General features: G+C 41.3%; 1 protein-coding gene across 2 annotated transcripts in view; it reads left to right on the forward strand.

Moving 5' to 3' along the window:
• Positions 1–14760, forward strand: part of LOC116893634 (solute carrier family 22 member 19-like) — a 56085-nt gene extending 41325 nt beyond the window's left edge. Inside the window, exons 7-10 of one of the 2 annotated variants that reach the window (XM_032895346.1) lie at positions 8711–8925; positions 10900–11008; positions 12422–12625; positions 13856–14760. In XM_032895346.1, coding sequence (XP_032751237.1) covers positions 8711–8925; positions 10900–11008; positions 12422–12625; positions 13856–13916 — 589 coding nt within the window. In that variant the 3' untranslated portion in view covers positions 13917–14760. The remainder of the gene's footprint in view (positions 1–8710; positions 8926–10899; positions 11009–12421; positions 12626–13855) is intronic. The other variant, XM_032895347.1, reaches the window with a different exon arrangement.
• Positions 14761–15426: the final 666 nt, after the last annotated feature.

A 15426-nucleotide genomic window follows, 5' to 3' on the forward strand; every position in this document is an offset into this window, starting at 1 on the left:
TTATATAGGGGAGGCCAGGGGGTTCGGCGAGGCTACACACAACTGGCCAATCTCTGGCGCAGCCACAGGCGATCGGCTCATCTAAACATGGCAGTGAGACCACAGCACAGCTGGAGAGCACGCACTGACTGGAGCACACAGGATTCTAGGAGCCAGGGGCGCATCAGGGTCTGAAGGACATCTGGTCAAGGTGTGACTCTGAGTAAGCTGGGGGAGGTGCCCTCCCGCCAGACGGTCTGGGTCAGTCCCGACAACTCGGGCTGGTTCCCGCATTCCTTCTCCCTATCCCTATGGTCCGTTAGTCCTAGCGGCGGCATTGTTTTTGATAGCTGAGTAATATTCCATTGTGTAGATGTACCACATTTTCTGATCCTTTCCTCTGTTGAAGGGCATCTGGGTTCTTTCCAGCTTCTGGCTATTATAAATAAGGCTGCGATGAACATAGTGGAGCACGTGTCTTTTTATATGTTGGGGCATCTTTTGGGTATATGCCCAAGAGAGGTATAGCTGGATCCTCAGGCAGTTCAATGTCCAATTTTCTGAGGAACCTCCAGACTGATTTCCAGAATGGTTGTACCAGTCTGCAATCCCACCAACAATGGAGGAGTGTTCCTCTTTCTCCGCATCCTTGCCAGCATCTGCTGTCACCTGAGTTTTTGATCTTAGCCATTCTCACTGGTGTGAGGTGAAATCTCAGGGTTTTTTTGATTTGCATTTCCCTTATGACTAAAGATGTTGAACATTTCTTTAGGTGTTTCTCAGCCATTCGGCATTCCTCAGCTGTGAATTCTTTGTTTAGCTCTGAACCCCATTTTTTAATAGGGTTATTTGTCTCCCTGCAGTCTAACTTCTTGAGTTCTTTGTATATTTTGGATATAAGCCTTCTATCTGTTGTAGGATTGGTAAAGATCTTTTCCGAATCTGTTGGTTGCTGTTTTGTCCTAACCACAGTGTCCTTTGCCTTACAGAAGCTTTGCAGTTTTATGAGATCCCATTTGTCGATTCTTGATCTTAGAGCATAAGCCATTGGTGTTTTGTTCAGGAAATTTTTCCAGTGCCCATGTGTTCCAGATGCTTCCTAGTTTTTCTTCTATTAGTTTGAGGTATCTGGTTTGATGTGGAGGTCCTTGATCCACTTGGACTTAAGCTTTGTACAGGGTGATAAGCATGGATCGATCTGCATTCTTCTACATGTTGACCTCCAGTTAAACCAGCACCATTTGCTGAAAATGCTATCTTTTTTCCATTTGATGGTTTTGGCTCCTTTGTCAAAAATCAAGTGCCCATAGGTGTGTGGGTTCATTTCTGGGTCTTCAATTCTGTTCCATTGGTCTATCTGTCTATCTCTGTACCAATACCATGCAGTTTTTATCACTATTGCTCTGTAATACTGCTTGAGTTCTGGGATAGTGATTCCCCCTGAAGTCCTTTTTTATTGTTGAGGATAGTTTTAGCTATCCTGGGTTTTTGTTATTCAGATGAATTTGCAAATTGTTCTGTCTAACTCTTTGAAGAATTGGATTGGTATTTTGATGGGGATTGCATTGAATCTGTAGATCGCTTTTGGTAAAATGGCCATTTTTACTATATTAATCCTGCCAATCCATGAGCATGGGAGATCTTTCCATCTTCTGAGGACTTCTTCAATTTCTTTCTTCAGAGTCTTGAAGTTCTTATTGTACAGATCTTTTACTTGCTTGGTTAAAGTCACACCGAGGTACTTTATATTATTTGGGTCTATTATGAAGGGTGTGGTTTCCTTAATTTCTTTCTCGGCTTGTTTCTCTTTTGTGTAGAGGAAGGCTACTGATTCATTTGAGTTAATTTTATACCCAGCCACTTTGCTGAAGTTGTTTATCAGCTTTAGTAATTCTCTGGTGGAACTTTTGGGATCACTTAAATATACTATCATATCATCTGCAAATAGTGATATTTTGACTTCTTCTTTACCAATCTGTATCCCCTTGATTTCCTTTTGTTGTCTGATTGCTCTGGCTAGAACTTCAAGAACTATATTGAATAAGTAGGGAGAGAGTGTATCCCAATTATTCTTAGATTGGTCTTTTCATTGTGTCCTGAATTTCCTGGATGTTTTGGGTTAGGATTTTTTTTTTATGTCTTGAATTTTCTTTGACAGTTGTGTCAATCTCTTTTATGGTATCTTATACACCTAAAATTCTCTTTTCTATCTCTTGTATTCTGTTGGTGATACTTACATCTTACATTTCCTAGGTGCTTCCATTTGTGTTTTCTTTATTGTTTGTATTTTCACTTTTAGGTCTTGGACCTGTTTATTCAATTTCTTCACCTGTTTGATTGTGTCTTTTGTGTATTTCTTTAAGGGATTTATTTGTTTTCTCTTTAAGGGCTTCTAACTGTTTATCTTTTTTTCCTCTGTATTTTTTTCAGTGAGTTATTTATATCCTCCTTAAAGAACTCTATGATCTTCATGACATAGGATTTTAGGTCAGCTTCCTGATTTTCAGATGTGCTGTTGTATTCAGGGCTTGCTGTGGTAGGGGAACTGGGTTCTGATGATGCCCTGTATGTTGGTTTCTGTTGCTTTTGGTCTTCAGCTTGCCTCTAACCACCCTGTTATTCCTGGTATTTGCTAGCCTTGGTGACTCTATCTGAAGTCGTCTTTCTTCTTCTTCTTCTTCCTCTTTGTCTTCCTCTTCTTCTTCTTCTTCTTCTTCTTCTTCTTCTTCTTCTTCTTCTTCTTCTTCTTCTTCTTCCTTCTTCTTTCTTCTCCTTCTCCTTCTCCTTCTCCTTCTCCTTCTCCTTCTCCTTCTCCTTCTCCTTCTCCTTCTCCTTCTCCTTCTCCTTCTTTCTCCTTCTCCTTCTCCTTCTCCTTCTCCTTCTTTCTCCTTCTCCTTCTCCTTCTCCTTCTTCCTTCTTCTTCTTCTTCTTCTTCTTCTTCTTCTTCTTCTTCTTCTTCTTCTTCTTCTTCTTCTTCTTCTTCTTCTTCTTCGAAAATTGGATATTTTTAAAATTTACATTTCAAATGTTATCCCCTTTCCTGGGTTCCCATCCATAAACCCCATATCTTATCCCTTTCCCCCTTCTATAAGAGTGTTCCCCCACCCAACCACCCACCCCTTCCTGCCTCTGTGTCCTGACGTTCCCCTACACTGGGGGTCCAGCTTTGGCAGGACCATGGGCTTCTCCTCTCATTGGTGCCTAACAAGGCCATCCTCATCTATATATGCAGCTAGAGTTATGGGTCTGTCAATGTGTACATACACTTTGGATGGGGGTTTAGTCCCTGGGAGTTCTGGTTGATTGGTATTGTTGTTCTGATGGGGTTGCAAACCTGCCTCTTTTGGCCTTGGGTTGCTTCTGGTCCTCTGGCAGGCCTGTGGCCCTGGCTGTACATGCCTCCTGTGGGGCCTTCCAACTGTGGGATCTTCAGAGGGGCAGAGAAGCTGCTGATCTCTTGCCCCGGCTTCAGTAGATCTTCCGGAGGCCTTCCAACTGTTGAGTCTTCAGAGGAGTAGTCAAATGGTTGTCCTGTGTGAAGCTGTTCTCCAGGGGTGGGGTGAGGGGTGGGCTACAGACTGTGGTTTCTGTTTCTCTGTGTGCAGCAGAACTCCAGGGAGGCTTTCAGTCTGTTGGGTCAGTTGCCCTGCATGTCCCAGAGCCCCCAGGAGGTCTTTAGACTCTGGTGTTGGTTGCTCAGTTGCCCTGTGTACAGAGGAACTCCTGGGATTCCTTCAGGCTGTGGTGTGAGTTGCCCTATGTGCAGCAGATTTGGGATGTCTCAGGCAGTGGTGTCAATTACCCTGAGTGCAGTGGATCTCCTGGGATCTCAGGCTGTAGTGTCAGATGCCCTCAGTGCAGCACAGTTCCTGGGATACCTCAGGATGTGGTATCTTCAGGAGAGTAGAGTAGCTAGCGGTCTATCCCAGCAGAGCAAACTGACCATGAGGAAAATGATATTTGGTGGGTGGGGGATTTTGGGGAGATGATGGGTCCTGAGTTCCCTGTGCTCTAGCGGCAGCTGTGGGGCTTCGGGAGGGTTCTTACCAAAAGCTCTGAGTGCATCAGATCTTCTGAGATGCCTCAGGATATGGTGTCTTCAGGGGGAGCAGACCAGCTAGCAACCTGTCCCAGCAGAAAGGACTGGGCAGAAAGGGGTGAATTTGATCATTTATGTGCTGACTGACCAGTAACTTGACTTGCATGTCTTAATTATTTTTTAACAATTTACAAATTAGTAACTTTTATAAGATTGAGCCTTATAATTTATACTTTAAAACAGAAGATTCTTTAGTATTAAAATAAACTTTCAACCATAAATAAAGTCCACAGAAATACTGGAACCTCATTTTCCTATTACTTTTATAGTGTTCTTTGTAAAATATCACAAAAGTGATCACAAAGGTGGGCATGTACCTTTAAAACTAGCACTCAGGAGACAGAGGCAGGTAGATCTCTATGAGTTTGAGGATAGCCTGGTCTACAGAATGAGTTCTAGGACATCCAGAGCCACACAATGAGACCCTGTCTTGAAAACCAACCAACCAACCAAATAAAAACAACTCAACAAAACAAAATAAAACAAAACAAAAACCACAAAGAACTCACTCAATTTATCCAAATATTTAAAGCCTAAAAAAAGACATACATGGTTAGACATTTATCTTTAAGGTAGAAGTAGTTATACATGTATCTTTAAGTTAGTTTGTGTTAGCCTGAGTAGACCTCAGGAAGACAAAAATCTTTAAATTATTTCTTGTTAGCTGACTAAACCTGTATAACTTTAGAAAACTATAAACCTTAATTATCAAACATATATTGTTAGTAAGTCCTATTTTACATAAATAGGAGTTTAATTCATGTTGCACATATGGTATGCTGTAGAAAATTAAGAATGGTGTATAGATGGTTTAGCTTTCAACTCTGTTATGGAACTTAAATTAACTTTTTGTTGCAGATTTTTAAACCATACCCAATGAACTTACGCATCCTGAGATTAAAAAAAATAATTTTAGTGAAGGATTTCTAAGAAACGAACCAAAGCTAGAAAAACAAAGGGAAAGAAAAGGAGGGTAATTCTGAAAGTTCAATATCTGCAGTTATGCTTCTCATTTGTAAACTCTATTAGAAATAGCTTACCTTTTGACTGTTCTAAAGCACATAGTGTCTTTTTCACAGGCTGTTCTGTTTTGAATTTTTTTCTGTTATAGACTTAGGTGGCCAGCCTGGCTCAGGACAGAGACGTTGGAGAAAACTTTTAGACAAACACATTTGGGTCTAGAAAAGGTCAAATTCAAACTCCAGACTTAGCTTATTAATAGTGCCCCATCCCATTTACGAATACCAAACCCAGACACAATTGTGTGCCAAAAAGTGCTTGCTGACAGGAGCCAGTTATAGCTGTGTCCTGAGAGGCTTTCCTAGAACCTGACAAATACAGAGGTGGATGCTCACAGCCAACCAGTGGACTGAGTCTGGGGACTCCAATGGAGGAGTTAGAGAAAGGACTGAAGGAGTTGAAGGGGGTTTGTGACCCCATAGGAAGAACAACAATACTAACCAAACAGACCCCCCCCCAGCTCCCAGGGACTAAACCACCAAACAAAGAGTATACATAGAGGGACCCATGGCTCCAGCTGCATATGTAACAGAGGATGGCCTTGTCTGACATCAATAGGAGGAGAGGCCCTTGGTCCTGTAAAGGCTTGATGCCCCGGTGTAGGGGAATGCCAGTGAAGTGGGAGTGGGTGGGTGGGAGGGGAGCACCCTCATAGAAGCAGGGGGAAGGGATGTAGGATGGGGGTTCTGGAGGGGAAACTTGGAAAGGGGATAACATCTGAAATGTAAATACATAAAATATCCAATAAAAAGGAGTGTAGAACAGCATGTGACAATATCCAAATATTATCCAAACCCTAAAGACATTTGAGTATAAGACTGAATCAGTGCTCAGAGGGAGATATGAGCAGAGAGCACAGAAGTCTTAGAGATAAGGGATTTTTAGAGTGGAGAGTACAGAAAGCTTAGTAATAAATGATTTTGAATAAGTTGCTTCTCTGTGGCAGAGGTTATTACAATCTATGTGAATCAGGAAGTTGAATACACAATTTTCTGGCCATTGAGATTGATTTTCTAGTTTGTAGTTAAAGTAAGGCAGCAAGGGCTAATGAAATCTGAGTCTGAAGAGGGACAGAGACTTGAGAAGGCAGGCAAAGGAGTGGTGACATCTGACTGATAGTGGGAGGAGTCTATGGCTGATGAGATGATGGAGAACGAAGGAGGGAGGGACAGAAAAGGAATCACAGTATCAGGACGAAAAGCAGGTAGGAAGCAGCTAGGAAGCCTTTCCTTCTGAGTCCCGACACTGGGGACTGTAAGGAGAAGATCTGCCAGAAGGAAGAGGCCAATGGCTTATTGAAGTGTAAGTGGGGAGGGATTACAGATTGATCATAAGTATACAGAAGGAGGGAGCAGCAAGCTGGTGGAGGGGTAGAGTAAGTGTCTCTGAATGGAAACTCAATCCAGAGGGTGTCCCCAAAGTGGACTGTTGATGGCAATGACTTGGCTTCCTAAGTGAAATGAAGTTCAAGTGAATTCCCAGACTGTGAGAGATGCTTGTCCTAAACCAAGTGAAGGATGCCAAGGAGGGTGTGAGAAACTGCCTGGTGTATAGCAAGACTTTAGTGGCAGGCTTCAGTGAGGATGAGAGAAAATCTGAAACCGTCCAGAGAGAAGGGCACTTGCCCCAGACTGTGAGTAGGCATTCGGGAGAGAGAACTGGTGAGAGATAGACTCAGGATCTGTGGTCAAATATGACAGAAGCAAATGATCTGTACCATGGAGAAGCCCAGCCACCAGTTTTGGCTTAGCGAGTGGGGGAACTGATTCTCCGAAGGTGTCACTTCCAGGTTTTTTGGCAGCAAATGTGAGCAGGTGTAGCAATAAACAACCAAAACTAGCTGTTTTCAGTAGATCAAAGAGCAGTTTGATTTAAAATTCTGTCAAGCTGCCTCAGCCAGTAGCACCTGCAGAAGCTTGTTGGGTTTTGTGTGGGTGGATAGAGACTGGTGATGGCGGGGAGGTCACTACTCAGAAGTTGGAAAAGCCCCAGTGGTTAACATGGGGACTCTGTCAGACAGATGAGGTGCTGACAGTTGCAGTTAGGAGCATTCACACAGCCTTTTTTTAAACATTGGTTATTTATTTACATGTCAAATGTCCCCCTTCCCAGTTTTCCCCTCCCATTCCCTCTCTCCCTGCCTCTATGAGGGTGCTATCCCACCCACCCACTCCTACCTCACAGCCCTAACAGCTACCTACACTCGGGCATCGAGCCTTCATAGGACCAAGCACCTCCCCTCCTCTGCTACATATGCAGCTGGAACCATGGGTCTCTCCATGTACACTCTTTGGTTGGTGGTTTAGTCCCTGGAAGCTCTTTCTGGTTAGTTATTGAACTTGTGACCTCTGGAAGAGCAGTCAGTGCTCTTAACTACTGAGTCAACTTTCTAGCCTCCTCAGGGAGCCTTTAAGGACTTCTGAGAAATGTTTCTGTTTACTAGCAAAACCCAGTTCAGGTGGAAGTCAAGTCATTACCATCAGCAGTCCACTTTGGGGACCTAACAGATATAGCTATTCCTTGATATGTGTGTGTATATATATATCAGTCCAGTTCAGTCGTTACCCACCTCCTGTCTGCCCTCCCATCCTTCCACATCCCATTACTCCTCCCCCCTGTTTCCAAAAGGATGTCCCCACCTCCTCATCCCCCACCTCCAAGGCCTTCCCACTCCCTGGGACCTCAAATCTCTCAAGGGTTAGACATGTGTTCTCTCACTGAGACCAGACCAGGTAGTCCTCTGCTGTATATGTGTCAGGGACCTTGAACCAGATATTTGCTGCCTGGTTGGTGGCTCAGTGTCTGAGAAATCTCAGGGTTGATTGAGACTGCTGCTCTTCCTATGGGATTGCCCTCCTCATCCTCAGCTTCTTCCCCCTAATTCAACCACAGGAGTTCCCAACTTTAGTCCAGTGGTTGGCTCTAAGTATCTGTCTCTGTCTCAGTCAGCTGCTCTTGGAGAACAGCTATTCTAGGCTCCTGTCTGTAAGCACACCATACAATCAGTGACAGTGTCAGGCCTGGGAGCCTCCCCCTTGAGATGAATCCTAAGTTGGCCTGTCACTGAACCTCCTTTCCCTCACTCTCCTCTCCATTTTTGTCCCTGAAGTTCTTTTAGAGAGGAGCAATTCTAGGTCAGAGTATTTTGACTGTGGAATGACCTGTCTTTCTATTGGACGTAGACTCTAAAAGTTCCCTTTCTCCACTGGTATTTCATCTAAGGTCCCTCCCTTTGAGCCTTGAAGGTCTCTCACCTCCCAGGTCTCTGGTATATTCTAGAGAGTCCCCCCACCTCCCACCTCCTGAAGTTGCATATTTCCATTCTTTTTGCTGGCCCTCAGGGTTTCTCTCCTGTTCCTGCTCCCCAGTACCTGATCTTGCTCCCCTTTTCTCTTCTCCTCCCCTCTCCCACCCAGATCCCTCCCTCTCCCTGCCTCCTGTGATTGCTTTCTTCTCCCTCCCAAGTGAGATTGAGGCATCCTCATTTGGGCCCTTTGGCTTGTTAACCTTCTTGAGTTCTGTGGATTGTATTTCTTGATATTTTAACAACTAAAACTGGCTGCTTTGATATCAACTCCAGACTCATGATATAATTTTCTTTGCTTTTTACAGATTTGTGGTATGGTTATCTGTGGTTGGTTTACTGATCAACTTCCAGCACCTAAGGATTAATGTCTTCCTATTGCAGTGTCTTCTTGGTATAATCACCATTCCAGCCAATTTAGTTGGAATTTTTTTGGTGAATCACTTGGGTCGCAGAATAAGTCAACTATTTATCATATCCCTGTTTGGAATTTCCATTTTGGCCATAATATTTGTGCCTCAAGGTAAGGAAAAGATACAGGGTGAGCACAGAAATGGTCTCCTCTTTCCTTGGGACTTTTAGGCTAACCTATAAAATCAGAACAAAAAATGCTCGAATTACCCTAGATGCACAGAACACATGAAAATCAAGAAGGATGACCAATATGTGAATGCTTCACTCCTTCTTTAAAAAGGGAACAAGAATACCCTTGGGAGGGAATAGGGAGGCAAAGTTTAGAACAGAGGCAGAAGGAACACCCATTCAGAGCCTGCCCCACATGTGGCCCATACATATACAGCCACCAAACTAGATAAGATGGATGAAGCAAAGAAGTGCAGGCTGAAAGGAACTGGATATAGATCTCCTGAGAGACACAGCCAGAATACAGCAAATACATAGGTGAATGCCAGCAGCAAACTACTGAACTGAGAACAGGACGCCTGTTTAAGGAATTAGAGGAAGGATTCAAAGAGCTGAAGGACTTGCAACCCCATAAGAACAGCAATGCCAACCAAATAAACCACTAGCAAAAGACTATACATGGACTGACCCTGGGTTCCAACCTCATAGGTAACAATGAATAGCCTAGTAAGAGCACCAGTGGAAGGGGAAGCCCTTGGTCCTGCCAAGACTGAACCCCCAGTGAAAGTGACTGTTGAGGGGAGGATGGTAATGGGGGGAGGATGGGGAGGGGAACACCCACATAGAAGGGGAGGGAGAGGGGTTAGGGGGATGTTGGCCTAGAAACCGGGAAAGGGAATCACAATTGAAATGTAAATAAGAAATACCCAATTTAATAAAGATGGAAAAAAATCAGAACAAAGCACATTCTAAGGAATGTGTGTGTGTGTGTGTGTGTGTGTGTGTGTGTGTGTGTGTGTGTGTGTGTGTGTGTGTGTGTGTGTGTGTGTGTGTGTGTGTGTGTGTGTGTGTGTGTGTGTGTGACTAATTTGGGTGTTTAGGGAACACTATTCCATTAAGGTACCCATAGCCAAAAGTCACTCATATTTGGTTATAGTTGATGAATGTTTATTATATTCAAGATTTACATGAAAACTGGTGCCAATTGTTCCCAAGTTTTGTTATTTCACATAAGACCTTATAATCTGCCTGACCACGTCCAGCTCTATCTTATTACTTCATTTTCAGAAAGAATTTATTTTCTGAACTCTGTGTGAGCCTTATGATATAAGGACACAAATACAACCCTCATTTGGAAATCAAGAAAATGGGTACCACTTGTATTGAAGTACATAAAAGTATGAATAGATTAAGACTTTAGAACCGATTACACTGAGTTTAAATATACTTAAGTAATAGATAGCAGTACCTAGGTAGTCATAACTCTTGAATATCAGCAATGATGTAATTTATTTTTCCTCACAAGAAGGCTCAATGCAAAGTTTGGATCTTCTATAACAACCAATTGTGTAGAGAATAACTTTCCTTGAGTGGTTTTTAAAAATCTGACATGTTTCCTAACAGCAGTTCTTATTCTTGAGTCTTGAGACATTATTTCAAATGAAACCAATCTGCAGACTGCACACCATTGTAGGGAGTCTATCTTTTCATAGCATGATTGTGCAGTATTGCAAATCAATTGTCTGTGAGTATCCAAATGAGTAGGTAGTCCTTTGTCACTTCTCTACAACATGCCTACATTCTCCATGAGAAATTGCTGAGACACTGGATAAAAAATACAAAAGTCAGCTCCTGAACTCACCAGGTTTTTTACTTCTTAATCAAATATCAAGAGATTTAAGGCAAATGAGTCCTGTTGTTTAGAAGCTTTGATTCCCCCATAAACAAATATATGCAGATAGGTCACATTCTTCAATTTATTAGCCACTGAGGGAATTTTGCCTTTGTACACTTTCTCTACACTATGTTTTACACTTTTATTCATCCCTAGTAAGAATGGTTTCCTTTTGGGATTTGGGAAGTACAAATTCCACAGCTCAGATTTCATGATTCTCCTTGGTCTTCCTCTCTCTAGAAATGCAGATCCTGCGCATGGTTTTGGCAACTTTTGGAGGAGTATTTTCTTTTGTCTCTGCTAGCAGTGCTCTTGTGCATGCAAATGAGCTACTTCCCACTATAATCAGGTACAACACTCAAGGTTCGCTGTCAGGCTCAAAACAAATTTTCGAATTAATTAATTAACACATTTTTCTGTGAGTATGTATGTGAATATATGATAGGTGTTTATGCACATATGTGCTTTCTATCATGTGCCCATGGAGGGCAGAGGACAACTTTCAGGAGTTGATTCTCTTCTTCTGGTCTTAGGAATTGAAATAAAGTCATCAAGCATGGTGGCAAGCATGTTCACCTGCTGAGTCATCTTGCTGGCTTCTTAGCTCATTTACATTCATTGATTGGATAGTTATCTAAAACAATTGATTGTGATGATACCAACAAGTATGTCCAAAGTTTCTTCAGTCACCTTTCGGTCAGTTAAATCTACATGTACCACCAATTCAATCTCATGTACTATTTCAGAAACTCAGAAAAGGCAAAAGTCATGAGAAATAATCTACTTTACTGTGTGTTTTTTTCACATTTTTTTATTGGATATTTTATGTATTTACATTTCAAATGTTATCCCCTTTCCTGGTCCCCGCTCTCTCATTCCCCCTCCCCCTTCTTCTATGAGGATGCTCCCCCAACCCACTCCTACCTCAACACCTTGGTTTTCCCCTACATAGGGGAAAAGATCCTTCACAGGACCAAGGGCTTCTCCTCCTATTGATGCCAGACAATGTTATCCTCCGCTACATATGGGACTGGAGCCATGGGTCCCTCCATGTGTACTCTTTGGTTGGGTTTAGTCCCTGGGAGTTCTGGAGGGGGGTTGTCTGCTTGGTTGATACGTGTTAGAAAAAGGATTGAAGGAGCTGAAGGGGTTTGCAACCACATAGGAAGAACTATGTGTTATTTTTTTTTTTTTTACCTTTCAAAGTCAATTCTAAAAAGTTAGCATAAGGAATAATAGGCTTATACATTTTCACATATATCCTGTTTTGGTTGCTCTTTTGTCCCTCTAATTCCCTTCTACTAGTTTAGCCCCATTCCTCTAATTACTACCTCCTCCTTTCAGGTCATGTGTGTGTGTGTGTGTGTGTGTGTGTGTGTGTGTGTGTGTGTGTATCATTAAGTTCTTTTTCACTTAAGATCTTTTCTTTCCCCCTCATTGTCCTCTCCCTAGTTTCCTAGTTTCTATCAATGTACACATATACATAAAAGCTAAAATCTAGGATCTTCCCAGTAGAGAAAATGTGTAGCATTTGTTTTCCCCCCACATCTTGTTTTGTAAGTGATAAATGAGTGTTTTAATATGTGGTCTTGAGAAAAGATGCTATCAAATAAAACAGAAATGGGAAACACAGTAGTAAAAACTACCAGCATTCTCTTGTCTAAATACACTGCTTATTTCCAAAATTAATGCAATGGATAAGTCACAAATTTCAAATGTGCATTCTCATGTGGTCATTTTTGCATTTTGTTTTGTGCTCAAGGGCAACTGCTTTAGGAGTCATTGGAATTGCTGGTGGTACTGGGGCAGCCCTGTCTCCTCTGTTTATGATCCTTAGGACATACTCTGACTCCTTGCCCTGGATCATCTATGGAGTCCTTTCCTTCCTTGGTGGCCTTATTGTCCTTCTCCTCCCTGAGACCAAGAATCAGCCTCTGCCTGACTCCATACAGGATGTGGAAAATGAGTAAGTAGAACCCTCAGAGAACTTGTATGCTAAGGGTCTGTGATGAGGCAGGTGAGACAACCTTGTCTCCCAAACTGATCTGTGTCAGGTAGGCTGATAACTAGGTGGGGTTTTGTTTGTTTGTTTACACAGGGAAGTTGTATTTGGTTTAGAAACCATTCGCATATCTTTTTATACAATGGTTTCAGATGTGCCTGAAATTCTCTAAATAACAAAGACCAGCATAGGGAGATTTAGAGATTAAATAGGACAAGAGTATCTTTTGTATTCTCTGACCTCGAGTGAAGCACACATCCCTGATGATGTTTCACAATCATGCACAAACACAAATGTCATTTTATCCCCTATAGCTGTTAAATACTGGTAATCTGTCCTGAAAGTCACAGTACTTATATGCTTGAGTGTACAATGGTCACTGAACAACTTAACGGAAATTACATATAAGTCTATGCCACAAGTGACACTGTATCTAAGTGAAGTAATCTTGCTTTTGCTATGAGATTCAGATTACAGATTACAGATTCAGATTCAGATTTTTGTTACACTAGAAATGAAAGTGTTCATGACAGAGAAGAAGGGAATTGTCAACAAAGGGGTCATAGAATGTGAAATAATGGGCAGAATTTCAAAACTTTTGAGGCATTTCTATTGCCTTCCCCTACCCAAACCTCTTTGGAGAATACTGTGATAGCTAAGGTAGAAAGTGCCCTAGTTTGCTTCTCTGTTTCTGTGATAAAACACTTAGCAAATACAACTCGAGGGGAGAAGGGTTTACTTTGGTTTATAGGTTAGTACACCACGGAGAGAAGCAGACAGGAGTTTCAAGCAGAAACTAACCAAGCAATGATTACTTGTTTGCTTCCTCTGGCTTGTTCAGTTACCTTTCATATACAGCTCAGGCTGTCTGCCTAAGTATGGCACCATAATGAGTTAGGCCCTCTTATCTCAATTACCAATAAAGAAAATTCTCTAAAGATGTGCCACAGACTAATCCGATCAATCAGTTCCTCAACATTCTTGCTTCTCAAGTATGTCAAATTGATAACCAATCACACTGCAGTTACCAGGAGGTTGGCCTTTTACTTGACAGAATATACTCAAATAATTTTTGGCAGAAACAATGGATGTTTTTCAAAGTAGTTGGGTGAAGGATGAGGATGTAGGGATGCCATTTTTCTCTATGTCCTCTTAAGTTTATTGCGTTTCCCATGTTTGCTGTATGTTTTACAGAGGAAGAGCCTCCAGACAAGGAAAGCAGAATGATACTCTCATCAAAGTGACACGGTTTTAAGGGACTCCAAGAGCTGAAATCTGATAAAGGAGCAAGATAAGAAAACTGCCACTCAGATTTGTGATGGCCCAGGTTCACTCTAGATATAGCAAGATTCCTTATCAAGTAACGATATAGCAAAAACTTTGTATTACATTTAAAATTTCCACATTCAACTGATACTTAAATTATCTCAATAACAAAATTAAAGGAAAACATAACACAGTGAAATAAACCTTCAGAGTTTTAATAGACATTTATGAAGTTTCCACAAAGGATGTGGATGAACCTTCTTCCCATTATTGTGACATAATGCTTGGGAAAATTAAAGGTGGAAAATTTATTGTGAAATTCCCATTAGTTTCATCCCATTGCTGTTGCGATAATCTCCTGTGTACTGTGTAGAAGACCGTCTTTGTATTATTCAAGTGCTGATCTCAGTATCAGCAGAGATTTAAGTATAGCTGGACTTTGGTATTATTATTTTTATGAAGCATCACCAGTCTCATTATTCTGGAAACATCTTCTCTATCACCTTCTGATTGGTATAATAAAAAGGCGAATGGCCTATGCCAGGGCAGGAGAGGAAAGGTAGATATTTCATTTGTTGAGAGATAGAAACTCTGGGAAAGAGTTGATGATGAAATTGAACAGCGAAATGTGCTAGAAACCTTAGAATTTTGTAAAAAAAACCCATGTTAACAGCAAAGATTTGAAGAAAGATTTTTCTAACAAGCCCAAGTTCTGGGCAACAAGCCCAGAAAATTATAAGGAAATGTCCTACTTGTTCTTTGTATAACCTAACACCATCACCTGCAGAAAGTAACCCAAAAGATACCCAAAGAAATAAAATTTTACAAGTGTATGTGTTTTATTTTGCAGAGTTTAGAAAAATTAAAGTACGTGCACCATTCCATAGATACATAGTCAAGATTTAAATGGGCAACTGATTTTTCTGAGAAGGCTGATTTTATAATTACACATTTAATATAAGTTATGGTTATTATGGGGATGCCTTTACAAATTAAGACTGAAAATGCTTCAGCATATTTCTCTAGTAAAATGAAAGTATTTTTTGTATATTACAACATAAAGCTTATTACATGCACACCACATAATCCTACAGGACAAGCAATTATAGAAAGATCAAATCATACTTTAAAAGGGATGTTTAATAAACAGAAAGGGGTAAGAAAGACCCCCAGAGAAATATTACATAGTACTTTATTGCCTTTAAAAATTTTAAAGCTTATGAACAAAAAACAACAGCTGCTTAAAGACATTGGGTTATGGGAAAAAACCCTGCTGAATTAAACCAGTCTGTATGTTTTAACGATGTGTTAACTTCCAAATGGAAGTCAGGAAATGTGTTACATGGGGAGAGAGGCTACACCTTTGTTTCAGCAGAAAACAAAAAGCTGTATATTCTTTCAGTATTAATAAATGTTAGCTTTTATCACTATTGCTCTGTAATACTGCTTGAGTTCAGGGATAGTGATTCCCCCAGAAGCCCTTTCATTGTTGAGGATAG

The sequence above is a fragment of the Rattus rattus genome, chromosome 2, assembly GCF_011064425.1.
Source record: "Rattus rattus isolate New Zealand chromosome 2, Rrattus_CSIRO_v1, whole genome shotgun sequence".
In the NCBI taxonomy this organism is placed as follows: domain Eukaryota; kingdom Metazoa; phylum Chordata; class Mammalia; order Rodentia; family Muridae; genus Rattus; species Rattus rattus.